At 48.0% G+C, this 14730-nt stretch overlaps 1 protein-coding gene across 14 annotated transcripts in view; it reads right to left on the bottom strand.

The window, feature by feature from the left end:
* The window catches only part of LOC123575473 (uncharacterized), a 79195-nt gene that overhangs the window by 44669 nt on the left and 19796 nt on the right, over window positions 1–14730 (bottom strand). For 11 of the 14 annotated variants that reach the window (XR_012417699.1, XR_012417700.1, XR_012417701.1 and 8 more), the window contains 3 exons: window positions 14340–14373; window positions 12983–13062; window positions 7142–7239 (listed from right to left, as the gene is read on the bottom strand). Coding sequence is in view for 11 of the 14 variants with exons in the window: in XM_074001584.1 (XP_073857685.1) it covers window positions 7156–7239; window positions 12983–13062; window positions 14340–14373 (198 nt within the window). In the remaining 3 variants the exon portion in view is untranslated. The other 3 variants (XM_074001582.1, XM_065520686.1, XM_074001583.1) reach the window with 2 other exon arrangements.

Below are 14730 nucleotides of genomic sequence, written 5' to 3'. Positions count from 1 at the left end.
CAACTGCCTGGCAACCTAGGACTGGCAGAACCCATGGTATTGACCTTTTTGCCAAGGATGATTTCAAAACAATTATGGCATCCTCCTCATTTTCCTTTAAAAACCTTTCTCTGTTTTTTTTTCACCTCCCTAAATATGCACATAGTTTACTCTGGCATGTGTTTTCCATGCCCTGTTCCTGAATAAAGAGCATTTCTGTTTAGAGACGCTGTTTGTTATTTTGGTTGACAAAAATCGTATCCAGGTGCTTCCCAGAAGCCAGAACCAGGCTCTGCCCCTGCTTCCCCACAGGGACAGATGCAGGACAGAGGGAAGTCTCTCCCTGACCTGCACCTCCAGGCTGGCATCAGTGGCCAGGGAAGGCACGCTGCCGTCTAGTGGGGGGTGCAGGGGAGGCGTGTTCAGTGGTGGCCAACACTCCAGGGACATTTTCAGGGGATATCTTCCTAATAGTGAAAATAGGTTTAAAGGTTGTTCTCAATTATTTTTAAAAACAAGCTTTTTACTCCTGGACAAGCCATCAACCAGGAGCAGCATGGCCATCTACACAGGTGCCCAGAGCTGTGGCAAGGGCTCCCCGCTGCGAGACGTCAGTGCTGGCCTGTGTATGGAGAGGTAGACGGTAACCTCCAGTCTGGGAAGCCAGTGCAGCCACAGGCCCACAGAGGAGGCAGCTGAATGCCCTTCATGGAGGTAGGCTGGGTACCCCCTTTCCCAGCAGCTGCCATCACAGGGAGGCAGAAGGCCCTGGTAGGGCAGGCAGATCTCCTGGGTCTGCTTTCCTGCACTGCAACATGAACTGTATGGCCCTGGGCAGGCTCTTCCATCATGCTTCTCTCTAGTTCTCCATCCATACAGGAACGTTGTCAGAACTAAAAATGGAGTCATTTGTGTTAAAAAAAAAAAAAAAAATTAAAGTCCATGACAAACAGGGCTAAGAAAGGCTGCAAATAGAGGGTTTTTATGCCTATATGTCTGGTAGCAAAAACTATCACAAAAGACTTTGCAAAAACCACAACCTTGCACAAAAGCCATTGCAAACTTAACACAAAAAAATACTTCCACAGGAACATGTTCCCAAGAACTACCTGTCCAGCCTTGGACTAGTGTCACCCTTGCTATTGATCTGTTTAGACAAGGGTAATGATCTCAAAACAATTCCCTAATCCTCATTTCTTCTTTAAAAGCCTTTGTCTTCTGTTACCTCCCTGATTATGCACATTACCACGGCACACATATTCCTAGTGCCAGGCACTATTCCTGAATAAATACTGTTTTCTTTTAGAGAGAAACTCTGTTGTTCAGGTTGACATAAATGGTGTCCAGACGTAGGACCTGGAGTAGGACCACTATTGGAAGAAATCAGCCATTCTTGGAACTGGTGTGCAGTCCTCACTTGAGCCCCTGGAGCTCTCTGTTTCTGTGCTTGCCTTTTCTGTCCTGGAGGGTCTTCTTTCAGGCTGAGCCTCCTACTTTTGGGTAGAAGCTCTTGACTTCATTCAGCATCTGATTTGGATAAGTCAAAGACCTTACATCCCTCCTGAAATAACAATTTTTTGTCTTTTCTGGTAAATTCTTTCTGGTATAATGACAAATGTTTTTCTGATTTGAGCACCCTTGTTTCTACATAATTTACATTTGTTTGTGAGGCATGTCTTTTCTGGCAAATTCACTTTTAGTTCTGCATGCCTAATTAAATATTTGTTTGATCTGCACACCTGGGTTAAAATCCCTGTGAACAATGATTTTGGTTTGGTTCCGTGTGTCTGTAATTCATACGGAACCTAAAAAGCCCACGTAGCCAAAGCAAGACTAAGGAAAAAGAACAAATCTGGAGGCGTCACATTACCCAACTTCAAACTATACACATGGCTATAGTCATCAAAATAGCATGGTACTGGTATAAAAGTAGGCACATAGACCAATGGAACAGAATAGAGAATCCAGAAATAAACATGAATACTTACATATAGCCATCTGATCTTTGACAAAGCATACGAAAGCATAAAGTGGGGAAAGGACAACCTATTCAACAAATGGTGCTAGGATAACTGGCAAGCCACCATGTGGAAGAATAAAACTGGATCCTCATCTCTCACCTTATACAAAAATCAACTCAAGATGAGTCAAAGACTTAAATCTAAGACCTGAAACTGTAAAAATTCTAGCAGATAACATCAGAAAAACCCTTCTAGATACTGGTTTAGGCAAAGACTTCATGACCAAGAACCCAAAACCAAATGCAATAAAAACAAAAATATTCATGGCAGGTAAATTGATGAAAAAATTTTCGCATGTAATTGACTTGGTAATAATCAGAATAAAATTATGTATAAGTCTTCATAAAGATTGAGCTCTGGTATTAAAAATACAGTAATACTAAACTAAAAAATTGGTCTCCTATGTTAGAATACCAAAGTTTTCTTGAAATATTGATTTGCTATTAGTAACATTGCAAGAGGTTGTGATCTTTAATTCTGACTTCTGTTTTCTTTAACAGCCATCTTCTAAACTGCAGTCAGTTTCTATTTCTGGCACATTTTTTCCTGAGATCCATTTAATTTCCCCAGTTTCAGGTAAGGAATGTAATCTTTTTCATGAAGAATGGTAATTTTATTTATTAAGGTAGGGTCTTCCTCAGATTCTTATTTCAGAAGTTCAGTTTCTGCTGCGTCCCACTGCACATGGTTTGCAGGCCATACACCATAGCCTGCAGCGCTCCTACTCTCTTCCTTCGAAAAGTTGCAGCTTTTTGGTTGGCTGAGGTGATAACTCTCTTCTCCAACTTTTTCATCAGCTGCTCTAACATTTTTCCTCCAGTTCTAACTCGGTTTTTATGGCCTGGCACTATAATGTTTATCTTGAAGGCCAAGAAAAGCAATGTTTTCCTCCAATATAACTAGATTACGTATTCTTGGCTTTTCTTGATATGTGTGAATTGTTCCATGCTACCAAGAAACTTCACGCGTTTTTACTTTATCTAAGAGCTCTGTATTCCTCTGCTCAAGGTACTAGTCTTCTTGTTTATACTCTTCTATGAGTGTACACTCATAACCCTTGGATATATTATTTTATCTCTAATTGAATTTCAGGACCCTTTCATCAGGTTCAGTTTCCATACTGAACGGGCTTCCCATGAGAAGAAGCAATTACATTGCAGGAAATTTCTTTTTTTACCTTTTGGTAATTGACCTAAAAGACAAACAATTTATATATTTATATTTTACCAAGATAATTTTCTGTGTTGTCTTTATTAAATTTTCGATTACTTAAGAAAACTGAGCTTTGAACAGGTTAAGGTTTTAAAATCTTTGTAACTTTCTGTATTGCTTTTGAAGTTTCCTGATAATCACTCGAGTTAAATGAATGACTATTATTTAACAGTGACCTATGATTCTATTTTGATCTAGGGCTTTGAATCTCTTGACATTTTTGGTGGGCTTCTCTTGGATCAAAATTCTAAATTAAGTCTTTTTGAACTGCAATTAACTTTGAGATTTTCTAGTTGGGCCCCTGGAGAATATCAAAGAAGATATCTTTTAAGTTATGGAGATATTAAATGATTAGGCTTATTTGGTAAATTATATGACAAGGATTGTCAAATGAGAAGTGAGGCTACATCTTCTTTTAGTCACATTTGTGGGTAGGCTATTGATAGGAATGTTCTAAAAATTATATAACAAAATCTAATATACTATCAGTCATAATTTGGGTTGTTATGTTAAAACTTCTTTAAAGTTTTACTTATATGGCTATGTTATTGATGTGAGTATTCTAAACATTATATGAAATTTGTAAGTCCGATACTTGTGATATGATGCTATCAGTTATGATTATGGTTGATATCTTAAATTCCTGCAGGTAATGGAAACAACTAAATTTTCTTGTCGATTGTGAACTTTTATCAGATTTTTAACCACGGCTATGCTAAGTTTTTTGGATTCTACTCAAAAAGCATTTGCACTCAGTTGTTGTCCAAGTTCTTGTTATCTGTCTGTAGCTAGACCACATCCCGAATTATTCTATGTTCCTCCAATCCAACCTTCTTCCATGGAATTACTATGAATGGAAAACTGTTCTGTTCCAAAAGCCCTATAAGCTGAAACTAGATGAATTTTAAGAAACCAGCCATGTGCCTGATGTATGGGCCACATAAAAAGTTTACCAAACCATTTGATGCCATGACCAGAGACAAACTGCAAATCAGGATGAGAAGTTGACCTTTGCATACTGTAGACAGCTTTTTTTCAAGACATTGGCAAAGACTCCATAGTATAATGAGACTCTTACGCTCCTTAAGGCTACCTTGCTCACTTGGCAAGATAATGGAGTAATTGAAATTTCACAGTTAGTACCTTTTGCTTGTAACTTGCCAGAACCTGACCTAAGAGATCTTTTGGTATACATTGGTTAAATAAGCAAACGTCTGTACTATTGCTGATACTACATGCCATACCTGGATAAATTCCGCTGGGAAAGTCAATACCAATATACACAAAGTAAGAAAACAGGCCACATGGTTAAAACAGATCTCACCTAATTCCTTATGGTCATTTGATTCATTCGATGGGTTACTGATGTGGTTTGGCTGTGTCCCTACCCAAATCTCATCTTGAATTGTAGTTCTCACAATTCCCACTTGTTATGGGAAGGACCCGGTGGGAGATAATTGAATCATGGGGGCGGCTTCCCCCATGCTGTTTTTGTGGTAGTGAAGAAGTCTTAGGAGAGCTGATGGTTTTATAAGGGGTTTCTCCTTTGGTGTGGCTCTCATTCTGTCTTGCCTACCACCATGTAAGATGTCTCTTGCTCTTCCAGCGTCATTGTGAGACCTCCCCAGCCGAGTGACACTATGAGTCAATTAAACCTCCTTCCTTCATAACTTACCCAGGCTCAAGTATGTCTTTGTTAGGAGCATGAGAACAAACGAATACAGTTGTCTTTAAGTCTAGGTTCATGGATCAAAACTATTATGCAAACCATATTTTCCATTTTTAAACTTTCTATATGCTACTTGCTAAATTTTTGCAGAAGTACAACTTGTAACCATAATGCTAGCCCATCATTTTGAGATAATAGCAAGACTGTGGAACCCACAAAATTGAACTTAATAATGGACTCAAGATAGACTTAACCTGAGAGTCACTCCTTTCAAACATCCTTGAAAGGTCAAATGCGACTAAAAGGGTTTGACACTTATTCCTAGTTACCAGTTGCCCCCTCCAAAATGGACCAAGACCTGCAACCAGGACAGGCCCATCTCATTATCCAGGGACAGTCAAAACCTGATTACAGAATGATTGATTTGCGAGGCATTTGCAGAAAGATCTTGATCAAAAGGTAGAAACTGTGAAAGTTGTCAGAATCAAAATAGAATTAACATGTTAAAAAACAACAACAAAAAATCCTGGCAAGCTGAATTGGGGAAGTTTATGAAGAGAAGATTCACAAGCTTGTATACCTGATAACAAAAACTACCACAAATCTGTAAAAACTACAACCTTGTACAAAGACCATTGCAAACTTACACAAAAAATACTTCTGCCAGGACATCTGCCCAGCAACTGCCCATGCAACCTCACATTGCGGTAATCTCTATTATTATTGACCTTAGTAGCCAAGAAGAATTAACTCAAATAATTATGTAATCCTCCTCACATCTCCTGTCAAATCTACCTTTACTGAATATGCATGTAGTTTCCTATGGCATGCGCATTCCCACTGTGATGCCCATTCTCAGATGAACATCATTTTCTTGTAAAGAGCCCTTGTCTGTCTGTTATTTAGGTTGACACATACAAAGGAATTTCTGTTAGGCTGCTTTGAGGATTCAGGGAAATACTGTGCGTAAGGCACTTGGCACAATATCTGATGTAAGTGCTCAATAAGCGTTACCTTTCCTTAGAAAGGGGCTGCTCAGTTCCTAAGACACTCCTGGAAAGTATAACCCAGTGAAAACCGAATTTCCTGAGACCATCCACACAATGCTGATGAGTGGGAATGTGGGGATGACAGGCCCAGCCCTTCTTATGTACTCATGGAAAGGAGGAAAATGGCCAAGAAGCCTCTTGGGGGAAGAGAAGTCATCCTGGGATTAGCACATGGCCCTAGAATTAGATGTCAGTGAACATACTATCATCACATCAAATGAATGTATCAAGGGGCCACCTGGGAAGATCAAGGAGGATGCAAAAATCCAACTGCACCCCAGGCGCTCAGTGGGGAAGAGCACACCCCCCTCCCCAGCACCCAGGGCACAGCGTCTGCCTGGACTGTGCGCTTCCTCAGGCCACTCCACCATCACAGAGGTCCTCTGATGCCTATAGCCAAATAATAGGAGATTTTTAAAAAATGCTATAGCCCTTCCACGAACCAACTGCTCTACACATGTGATTTTGCTTAGCTAGGTGCAACTGTGGCTGACCATCTGTAATATGAAAATCCACACCCAAAATGCTTCAAAGTCTGAAACTTTTTGAGCACCAACATGGTGTTCAAAAGAAATGCTCAGAGAATTTCAGATTTCAAATTTTAGGATTAGGGATGCTGAAACATAAGCATAATGCACACATTCCAAAACGTAAAAAAAATCTAAAAACTAAAATATTTGTGGTCCCAAGCATTTTGGTTAAAGAACACACAAGCAGCACCATATGGCTCCATGTTAAACTGAGAAAATAGAGGCTCAGAGTAGAACACTCATCTGGTCAAGGTGACACAGGCAATGTGTGCCTGAGCCAGGATTCCAGGGCCCAGGCCTACAGGCTGGCATCCTCCCTCAATGCAAGGTAAACACACCCCTCTGGGCAAGCTACTGGTGCACCTGGCCAGCCAGGCTCAGACCTCCGGGGCTGCCACCATTTCCCAGGAGTAGCCTTGTGGGCTTCGGGTCCTTCCAGCCTCACTGAGGGGGAAGCCCTGATCTGAGATGCTCTCTTGGGATTTGTTACTTCCCCGCTTGGCAGATGAAGGGAGGGGTGGCCGGGCTTCCCAGTGCCTCCTTCCACTTGTCTTCATGGCCTCTAACCCCACAGGGTTCACAGGGAACAGCTGGCAAGGGCTGGGAGGCTTGGCTGGCTGTGGGGAAAGGCAGTATTGTATGGGAAATACGTGACTCAGAGGCACCGAGGAGACAACTTACCAATGATAGTGCTTTCATTGAAGATAAATCTGCAAATAACTTCGTCTTGTTTCTTTAGAGTCTGAAAGCCATTTCCATGAATAACCACATGGTAGGATCTGCAAGGACAACATTCAAAAGTCTGAGTGTGGAAGAGTGGAGGGCTGCTTCCCCTCTGACCTCCCTGATCCTGGAGATCCTCCCCCAAAACTGAATTTGCAGAGGCTCCTGTAAGGAAGGAGCAGTGTTTGACCAACATCTATGTGTCCACTGGGTCAAATCTTCATCTGGTGTCACTGAGGGTCCAGGAGGAGGCAGCTGGGCCTTGAGCACACTCAAGGACTCTCTCCATACCATCCCTGAACCAACACGCTCAGGAAAGGCCTTGGTCCCTGCACGGTGCAGGCTCAAAGTGCTATTCCTGCCCTGAAATCTGTAGTGCTCCCTCAAGCCCCAGGGGTACTGGCCATGCACTCAGCCAGGCCCTCCCTGATGTAAGGTGTAAGTGGAGCCATAATGCTGCCTGAAGACACCATGTCTCATGACTCAGCTGGGTGCCCAAGCCTAGATGCCTCCTTCAGGGCTGCTGAACACTCGGGGTCTCTCCTCCCTGTCTTTCTGTGTGCCTGTGGCAGGGAGGACACCCACAGGGGCAGGGGCAGGGCCAGGACTGCTCAGGGGAATCTATCACAGAGGCCCAGTTTTAGCTGCTATTCCAGAGACCTACAGGTGATTCCTCACCTCCTGCTCTTCCTGACCCAGCAAGGACCACAGGGCACCCACCCTGAGGTTCAGGAAGTGTGTCCTTCCACCATTGTGACTCCCACCCTGAGACAAATACCACAGGGGACACAGGACGGGGGGGCTGGCCCCAGGAGCCAGCTGGGGTTCCCGCAGGTCTGAAGCTGCCAAGGGCATTGGCCTCCACGCCTGCCTCCTGGCCCAGGCCCCGCTCATTCCAATCCCTGTGGATGCCTGGGGTGCCCCTGGTCCATGCACCCAAGGAAAGCTTCCTGTGAACCCTGCTTCTTGCCTTCCTGCAGTGTCACACCTTCAAGGCGGGCTGTGGGTGAAGCTGGCCTGCTGACATGCTTTCTGATGCTTTCAAGTACTTTCAAAAATGGGGGCCCACAGTTAAAAGCCTGAACATTTCCCCTAAATATCTAGATTTCTAGCTTTCTTGGAAAATGGGAAATGCAGGCCTCAGTGGGTTTGTGTTTCTCCATGTCAGCTCCTGGCTGGGACCTAGGGAACCATGCTCCTCAGATGAGGAGCTCCGAGGCCTGCCTCACTCCAAAGACCCACACACTGACTGCTGACATCAGCCAGCTAGGCCTGGCCTGCTCTTCCCGCTCAAGGTGCCAGCCTAGCCCTTGTGGGCACCCACTTGATGGATACTATGCTGTCCTCGGAAGACCCTGGGCCTGGTGGGGGCACTGAGGCTGTGAGAGAGCAGGAAAGGCCAGCTTGGTGCCCTGTGCTGAGCAAGCAGACCTGGCCCCGCCTCAAGGCAAGTATCGGGTCCTCTCCCACCACTAAGACCGACAGCAGCTGCTTCCAAAGCTCATGCCATCAGGTAGCATTTTCAATATCTTCCTCGCTCAGATGTCCAAAGGGCCCTGGCCAGCCGGACCTGGGCTCAGTGTGTGCCCGGGAGGGAGCAACTGGGCCCTTGGTCAGCCCCTTGGTCAGCCTGCGCGCCTTGGTCAGCCCAACTCGGCCACCCTGAGCAGGACTGAGGGCTGCCCCAAAGCTTCAGTCCGGGTGCTTGCAAATTACATTCTAGGCTGTGCTAGGGCTATGTATTCTATGTATTGCAAACATACATACATTGCAAACATGTATTCTATGTATTGCAAGGTGGATGGATGAAGAGAGAGAGAGGGAGAGATAAAGGAGCATGGGCGAACATTCAGTGTAAAATCCCAGTGGTGGACAGAGGTGTGTTTGTGTTCATTGCACAATCCTTTCCACTCACCTATAGGTTTGAAAATTTCAACAATAAAGGGTGGAAGAAAACCAAAGAACTAAAGAAGAAAATTATACTTGGACATAGACAACCAGAACTCATGATACATCCTGGGTGACAAGTGACTGATGAGAGGCACAGACCAAGCCCTTAGCTGCAGGGAGTCAGAGGGGCTGGTCATCAGGGAAGGCTTCCAGGAGGAGGTGCCCTATGAGCAGGGCTGCAAAGGAAGGTGGACTCGGCCCTTCAAGGTGAGGCAGGGTTTGCAGAGTGCCTATGTTCCACCTGGTCCCACCTCTGCACAGGGCATCCAGGATAGGGAGTGGCTGCTGGACAGCCTGGGGGTCCTGCTAAGAGCCTCAGATGCCTGCCTGGCTTGGAAGGGAGGTGCCTGCCAAAACCCTCCAGCATGTGTGGGGGATGGGCTCAGGAATGGCCTGGAGCAGTGAGGCCAGCAGAGGCCTCTCCCAGGCTGGATATGAGGCCCAGGGCTAAATGGGGGTGGTGAGTCTGGGCTGCGTGCCTCCCTCCCTGGACTCCTTCCTGGGCTCCCTGGAGCCCTCCTGGCTTCTCGGCGGCAGCCTGCTGACAGGGCTCATTCTGATGCATTTGGGTTTCAGGCTCCTGCCTTGGCCTTTCCCTGCTGTGACTGTCACCCTCCATGTGGGGCAGCTTTGCCCAAGTTGGCCAACTGACAGTTCGGGGCTATGACTGCCAGGCCACATGGGCAGAGGCAGAGGGCTGAGCTGGTGGGCAAAGGGCACCTGTCACCTCAACTCTGCTGCCTCCAGGGAGGAGTGACGACTCACATCCTCACCTGGGGTTGACAGGGCTGCTCAGATGCCACAGCCTGTGCATGTCCAGGGGACATCATCAGAGGAGCACAGCTGTCACACTGGCTGAATGGCTGAGCAGCTTTAAATCAGGAGCAGCAGAGAGACCCCGAGGGGGAAGGGAGCTCTCTACTCCACCCCCACCCTCAACTCTGCATCAGGGAGAGGCGAGTAGGGGCCACAGCCCAGGACCAATCATGGAAGTGTCAGCCCAGCTCCTGTTCCTGGGTCCCACCAGCTCCCAGCCCTGTGCCAGTCCCCGCACAGCCCAGTACCTTGGGACTCACGACAGGCCTGACAGCGTCCTTTCTGTTCATGGGAGGCACCTCTGGAGCTGGCTGACATTGGACAAATTTGCTCCTGGTCGTGTGCCCATGGAGAGCAGAACGCAGACATGGACGGTGTGTCTATTCCCACAGCCTACTGCCAGGGCACACTGCAGTTAGGAACCAGGAGGCCAGAGCCCAGCTGCTGCTCTGGGGCCAGCAGCACCCAGCCTCATGCCGTCCCCATGGATGGAGGACAACCAAGGCTCCCTTCCTCTCCAGCAGCCGCAGTTGCGTAAATGCCGGCCAGGCAGAGTCCCAGCACGCACAGGCGGAGGTCGGGACAGAGGTCATCACAGAGGACCACACGAGGCTGTCACCACCCATGCCGGGACTCACCCTTGCCACATTCCAGACAGTAGGGACAGATGCTGGGATTTTTCCTGTGGAATTGAAGTGAGTCGAGGGTGTTGGGACGCCTTTGTCGGGCTATGGAGGTTTCCTTCTGCTTACAGGGTGATGTGGCATGTTGACGCCCCCACTTCTTGTTCTTCATCCCCTGAGATAACCTCTTGGTTCCTGTTTCCCCTTTTGTTGATGTGGTAAATTTCACAACTATTTCACCTTCTGCACCTGCCTGGCCTTCCTGAGAGGAGCCGTGGCTGCTCCTGGCCTGTGGTCTGGGTTACCTGCTGCTCCATGCCATTTGCTGGTGTTTCCCTGAGAGCTTCTCACACATGTCTTTTCTTGCTTTAGAGTTAAACTTATTGTTGTGAGGTAACAACACACTAATTGTGCACAGGTACTCACACTCCCACGCCCGCATATTCCCCCCGCACCAACACTCACATTCACACCCATGTAGGCTATACATCCACACCCACCCACCCATGCACACTGCACCACAAACACACTCAACCCACCCCATACCACACACATCACACCACACACCACACACCCAAAGCACACACACCCACACACCACACACACACATAAATAGCAAACACACGTACACCAAAAATACCAAAGACACACCACACATCTCATACACACAACACACACATCACACATCATACACGCACCACACACTCCCCACTCCCCTAACACACACCCAGCACACCCCACACACACAACATAAACAGCAAACACGTATACACCAAAAATACCAAGCACACACCTACACATCCCATACCATACACACACAGCCACGGCACACACACCCACCACCCACTGAATGCACACACAAAGTATACACACATGCCATCACACCATTTCCTTCCCCTCATGCCACACACACAAGATATACCCATGTAGACACCCACGTATGACACACACAACACATCCAAACACTCTAGTCCTACTGTACATACCCACACCACAGACACACATAAATAGTAAACACACATACACCACAAACAGCAAACACACAGCACACATCCCATGCACACACACCACACACACAAGCAGTACACTCCCGACTCCTCCACACAACAAACTCACACACTAGACACCACGCACCAGGTACCCTTCCCACACACTTCCATAGCACCCCAACTTACGCCACACACTCCTCACATACACCACACACACATACATATATGCCCCGTACACACACTCACACCCCCACACACACACAACACATACCTCCTCAGCTCCCACACCACATACACCCATAACACAACACACACAGATGTGTCACTCATGCATACCCCCCACATACTATACTCACAGCCCATATACACACCCCACACACAGATCACACACACATTTACACAACACACAGACCACATATTACCCTCCCCCGCAGACTTCACACACATCAAGCTTCCCACAGCACACCTTCCCACACACACTACACACACTGCACCCAAACTACATACACACACCAAACACACTCACACCACATACACACACCACACTCACACACTCCCCACACACATCGTCCCCAACACATACCAAACAAACGCACACTCCATACATGCATGCACTCACGCACACCACCGTTTGGCTACCACAGGGCCTCCGCAGCCCTCACCTCCTACACACACAGAGGAAGGCTCCACCAACATAGCTTCAAGACAGGTCTTTGATGTGAGCTGGAACACATGAGTAGGGGTGGGACAGGGCAGGGAGAGTGAGATTCCGGTCACAGAAGCCAGGCCCCTAGCCCCTCACCTCCACCCACTCACAGTATCAACAGTTGCTTCTCAGGGCCTTGAAGCCATTCTCCACTGCAAACACATGGTCAGGGCTATCTGCAATTGCTGTTATCTACAGAAAGCAGAGCTGGATCCCCAGCCCAGGGGTGAGGATGCAGCAGACCCCTGGCCCAGGGGACAGTGTCCTGCCCCCATGCTTTGGGGGCAGCAGAATGCCAGGCTCTGAGAGCCACAGCCTTCTCCAGCCAGCAGCCCACTCTCAGGGAGTGTAGGGGGAGCTCTTCCGCCCTCCCCTCTGGTGTGGTGGGATTTATACGACATGCTGTCATTTCTGCAGTAGTCATGGGTTGGCCCAACTCACTTGAGGCAGATTAGATGACCCTTCTTAGGGTGGCCCTGGGAAAGCCACCTGAGACGCCCTTCCCTACTCTAACCCTAACCTGACCACAAGGCTCCATATTGGTACCTGGTTAAGCCGTTTGGAATTATCAGGTCTTTCCTATAATCAGCCACACCCAGGGTATAAATAGTGGCCCCCAGGTTCCAAGTCCTTTCAGCTTAAGGGAAAGAAGGCATTCAGAATTAATTACCAAAATACAAGGAGCAAAATGCTGATAAATACGAACTGAACTCACTTCTTTGAGAGTGTCCAAAAATGGATGTTTCATCATTGTTCCATCGGTCATAGCAATAATCATGCTGGAAACCTTGTTGTCTGCAGGAGAAGCAAGGAGTGGCCTGCTCAGCAAAGGTCCTAGAAGTGACCTCCAAAACCTCTGGTGTTGGGAGAAAAGCTGAGTGCTGGGAGAGAAGCTAAGGCAGGGCTTGCATGTCTGCTAGACTTGCTGGCTCCTTGCTTCTAGCACTCCCATTATCTCAAGCAGCTATATGTTTCTCATTCACTTGATACATTGTTTCTTTTCAACCCCTGCATCCTCACCCCCTGTTTCTTTGTTTGAGCACCAATAAATAGCATGGGCTCCCAGAGCCGGGGGCCTTTGCAGCCTCCACACTCGTGATGGCCCCCTGATCCCACTTTCTCTCTCAAACTGTCTTTTTCTCATTCCTTTGACTCCGCCAGACTTCATCACTCCCATGATCTGGTGCTGGGTTTGATCACCCCAATACTCCAGGACCCCTGTGGGCCGCCAGGCCCACAGCACTGATCACTCCAGGGCATGGCCAGGTGCCCCCGCCTCATCCTCCAAGGGAGAGGCTGCCAAGAGCCAAGCACCTGCTATCCAGAGACCCCTAGAGTGAGGAAGGTCTCAGCCCAGCACCCATTTAAAAAGGAGGAGCTGAGAGGGGCAGACCCCTTCTCAACAGGCTGCCTGTACTCTCACCCACTAGCAGCAGCACCACCTCTGCCTGAGGGCAGCTCCAGCCAGGACTCCACGAGCACAGGCCTGTGGCACAGGCAGGGGGAGGAGCAGCCGGGCTCTCCTGTGGGCAGAGCCTGTGGGCAGCCCTGCCGGCATCTGTGGGCCCAGGAATACAGGAATCCAGGTCAGTGGCACCTGGGCAGGGGACCCCACGGCCACCTCAATGACTTTCCCCACCAGCCCTGCCTTTTCCTGACAAGAGCTGCAGCCACACAGTGGGGAGGGGAGTTGGCGGCTGTGGACAGCCTTCTGCATGAGACACATTCAGGGAATGCAAGTCACTCAGAGGGGAAACGAGGAAGGGAGGAGGAAGACTAAGGTGCGTGCAAGGGGGCAAACCCCTTGGCTCTTCCCTTTTCCTTTTCACACAGCCCAGCTGGAGGGCAAGCACCTCAGGGTTATGAGCACCAGGGGTGCACACGCAGGATCCCACACAGTTCTCGGAACTCCATGGGGCGGGGGCTTACTATGCTCACTGCACCAGGGAGGGACCTGGAGCTCAGAGCAGGTGAGTAACTTGCTCCAAGAGGCAGGGCAGGGGTGGCCTTGCAGAATCTGCACACAGAGCTCTCTGAGGCTCTCGCCCAGCTCTGTTTCCCCAGGTGCTTACATGTGGAGTTGAAATTTTCCATCTGCCGAATTGCCTGCAAGAAAATGAAGAAATAGCGAACTTGGACAGTGAAATAGCGAACCTGGACATGGATACTCTAAGACCTTGTAAACTAGAATCGATTCTTGGAGCTCAAGGGGTGTATACATTTCTAAATCCTGCCTGCATGGATGTGTGTCCTTCAGGCACCATTTTCTGAAGTTGGTCGAGACCCTCTTTTATTTTCTTCCTGAAAAAAACTCCAAAAAGGTGGTTGACATGGAAACACATGTACTGTTAAAAATTAGCTCCCTGGCCGGGCGCGGTGGCTCAGGCCTGTAATCCCAGCACTTTGGGAGGCCGAGGAGGGCGGATCACGAGGTCAGGAGATCGAGACCATCCGGCTAACATG

This window comes from Macaca fascicularis, chromosome 9 (assembly GCF_037993035.2).
Source record: "Macaca fascicularis isolate 582-1 chromosome 9, T2T-MFA8v1.1".
NCBI lineage: Eukaryota > Metazoa > Chordata > Mammalia > Primates > Cercopithecidae > Macaca > Macaca fascicularis.
This window is presented reverse-complemented; position numbering and strand designations above follow the sequence as displayed.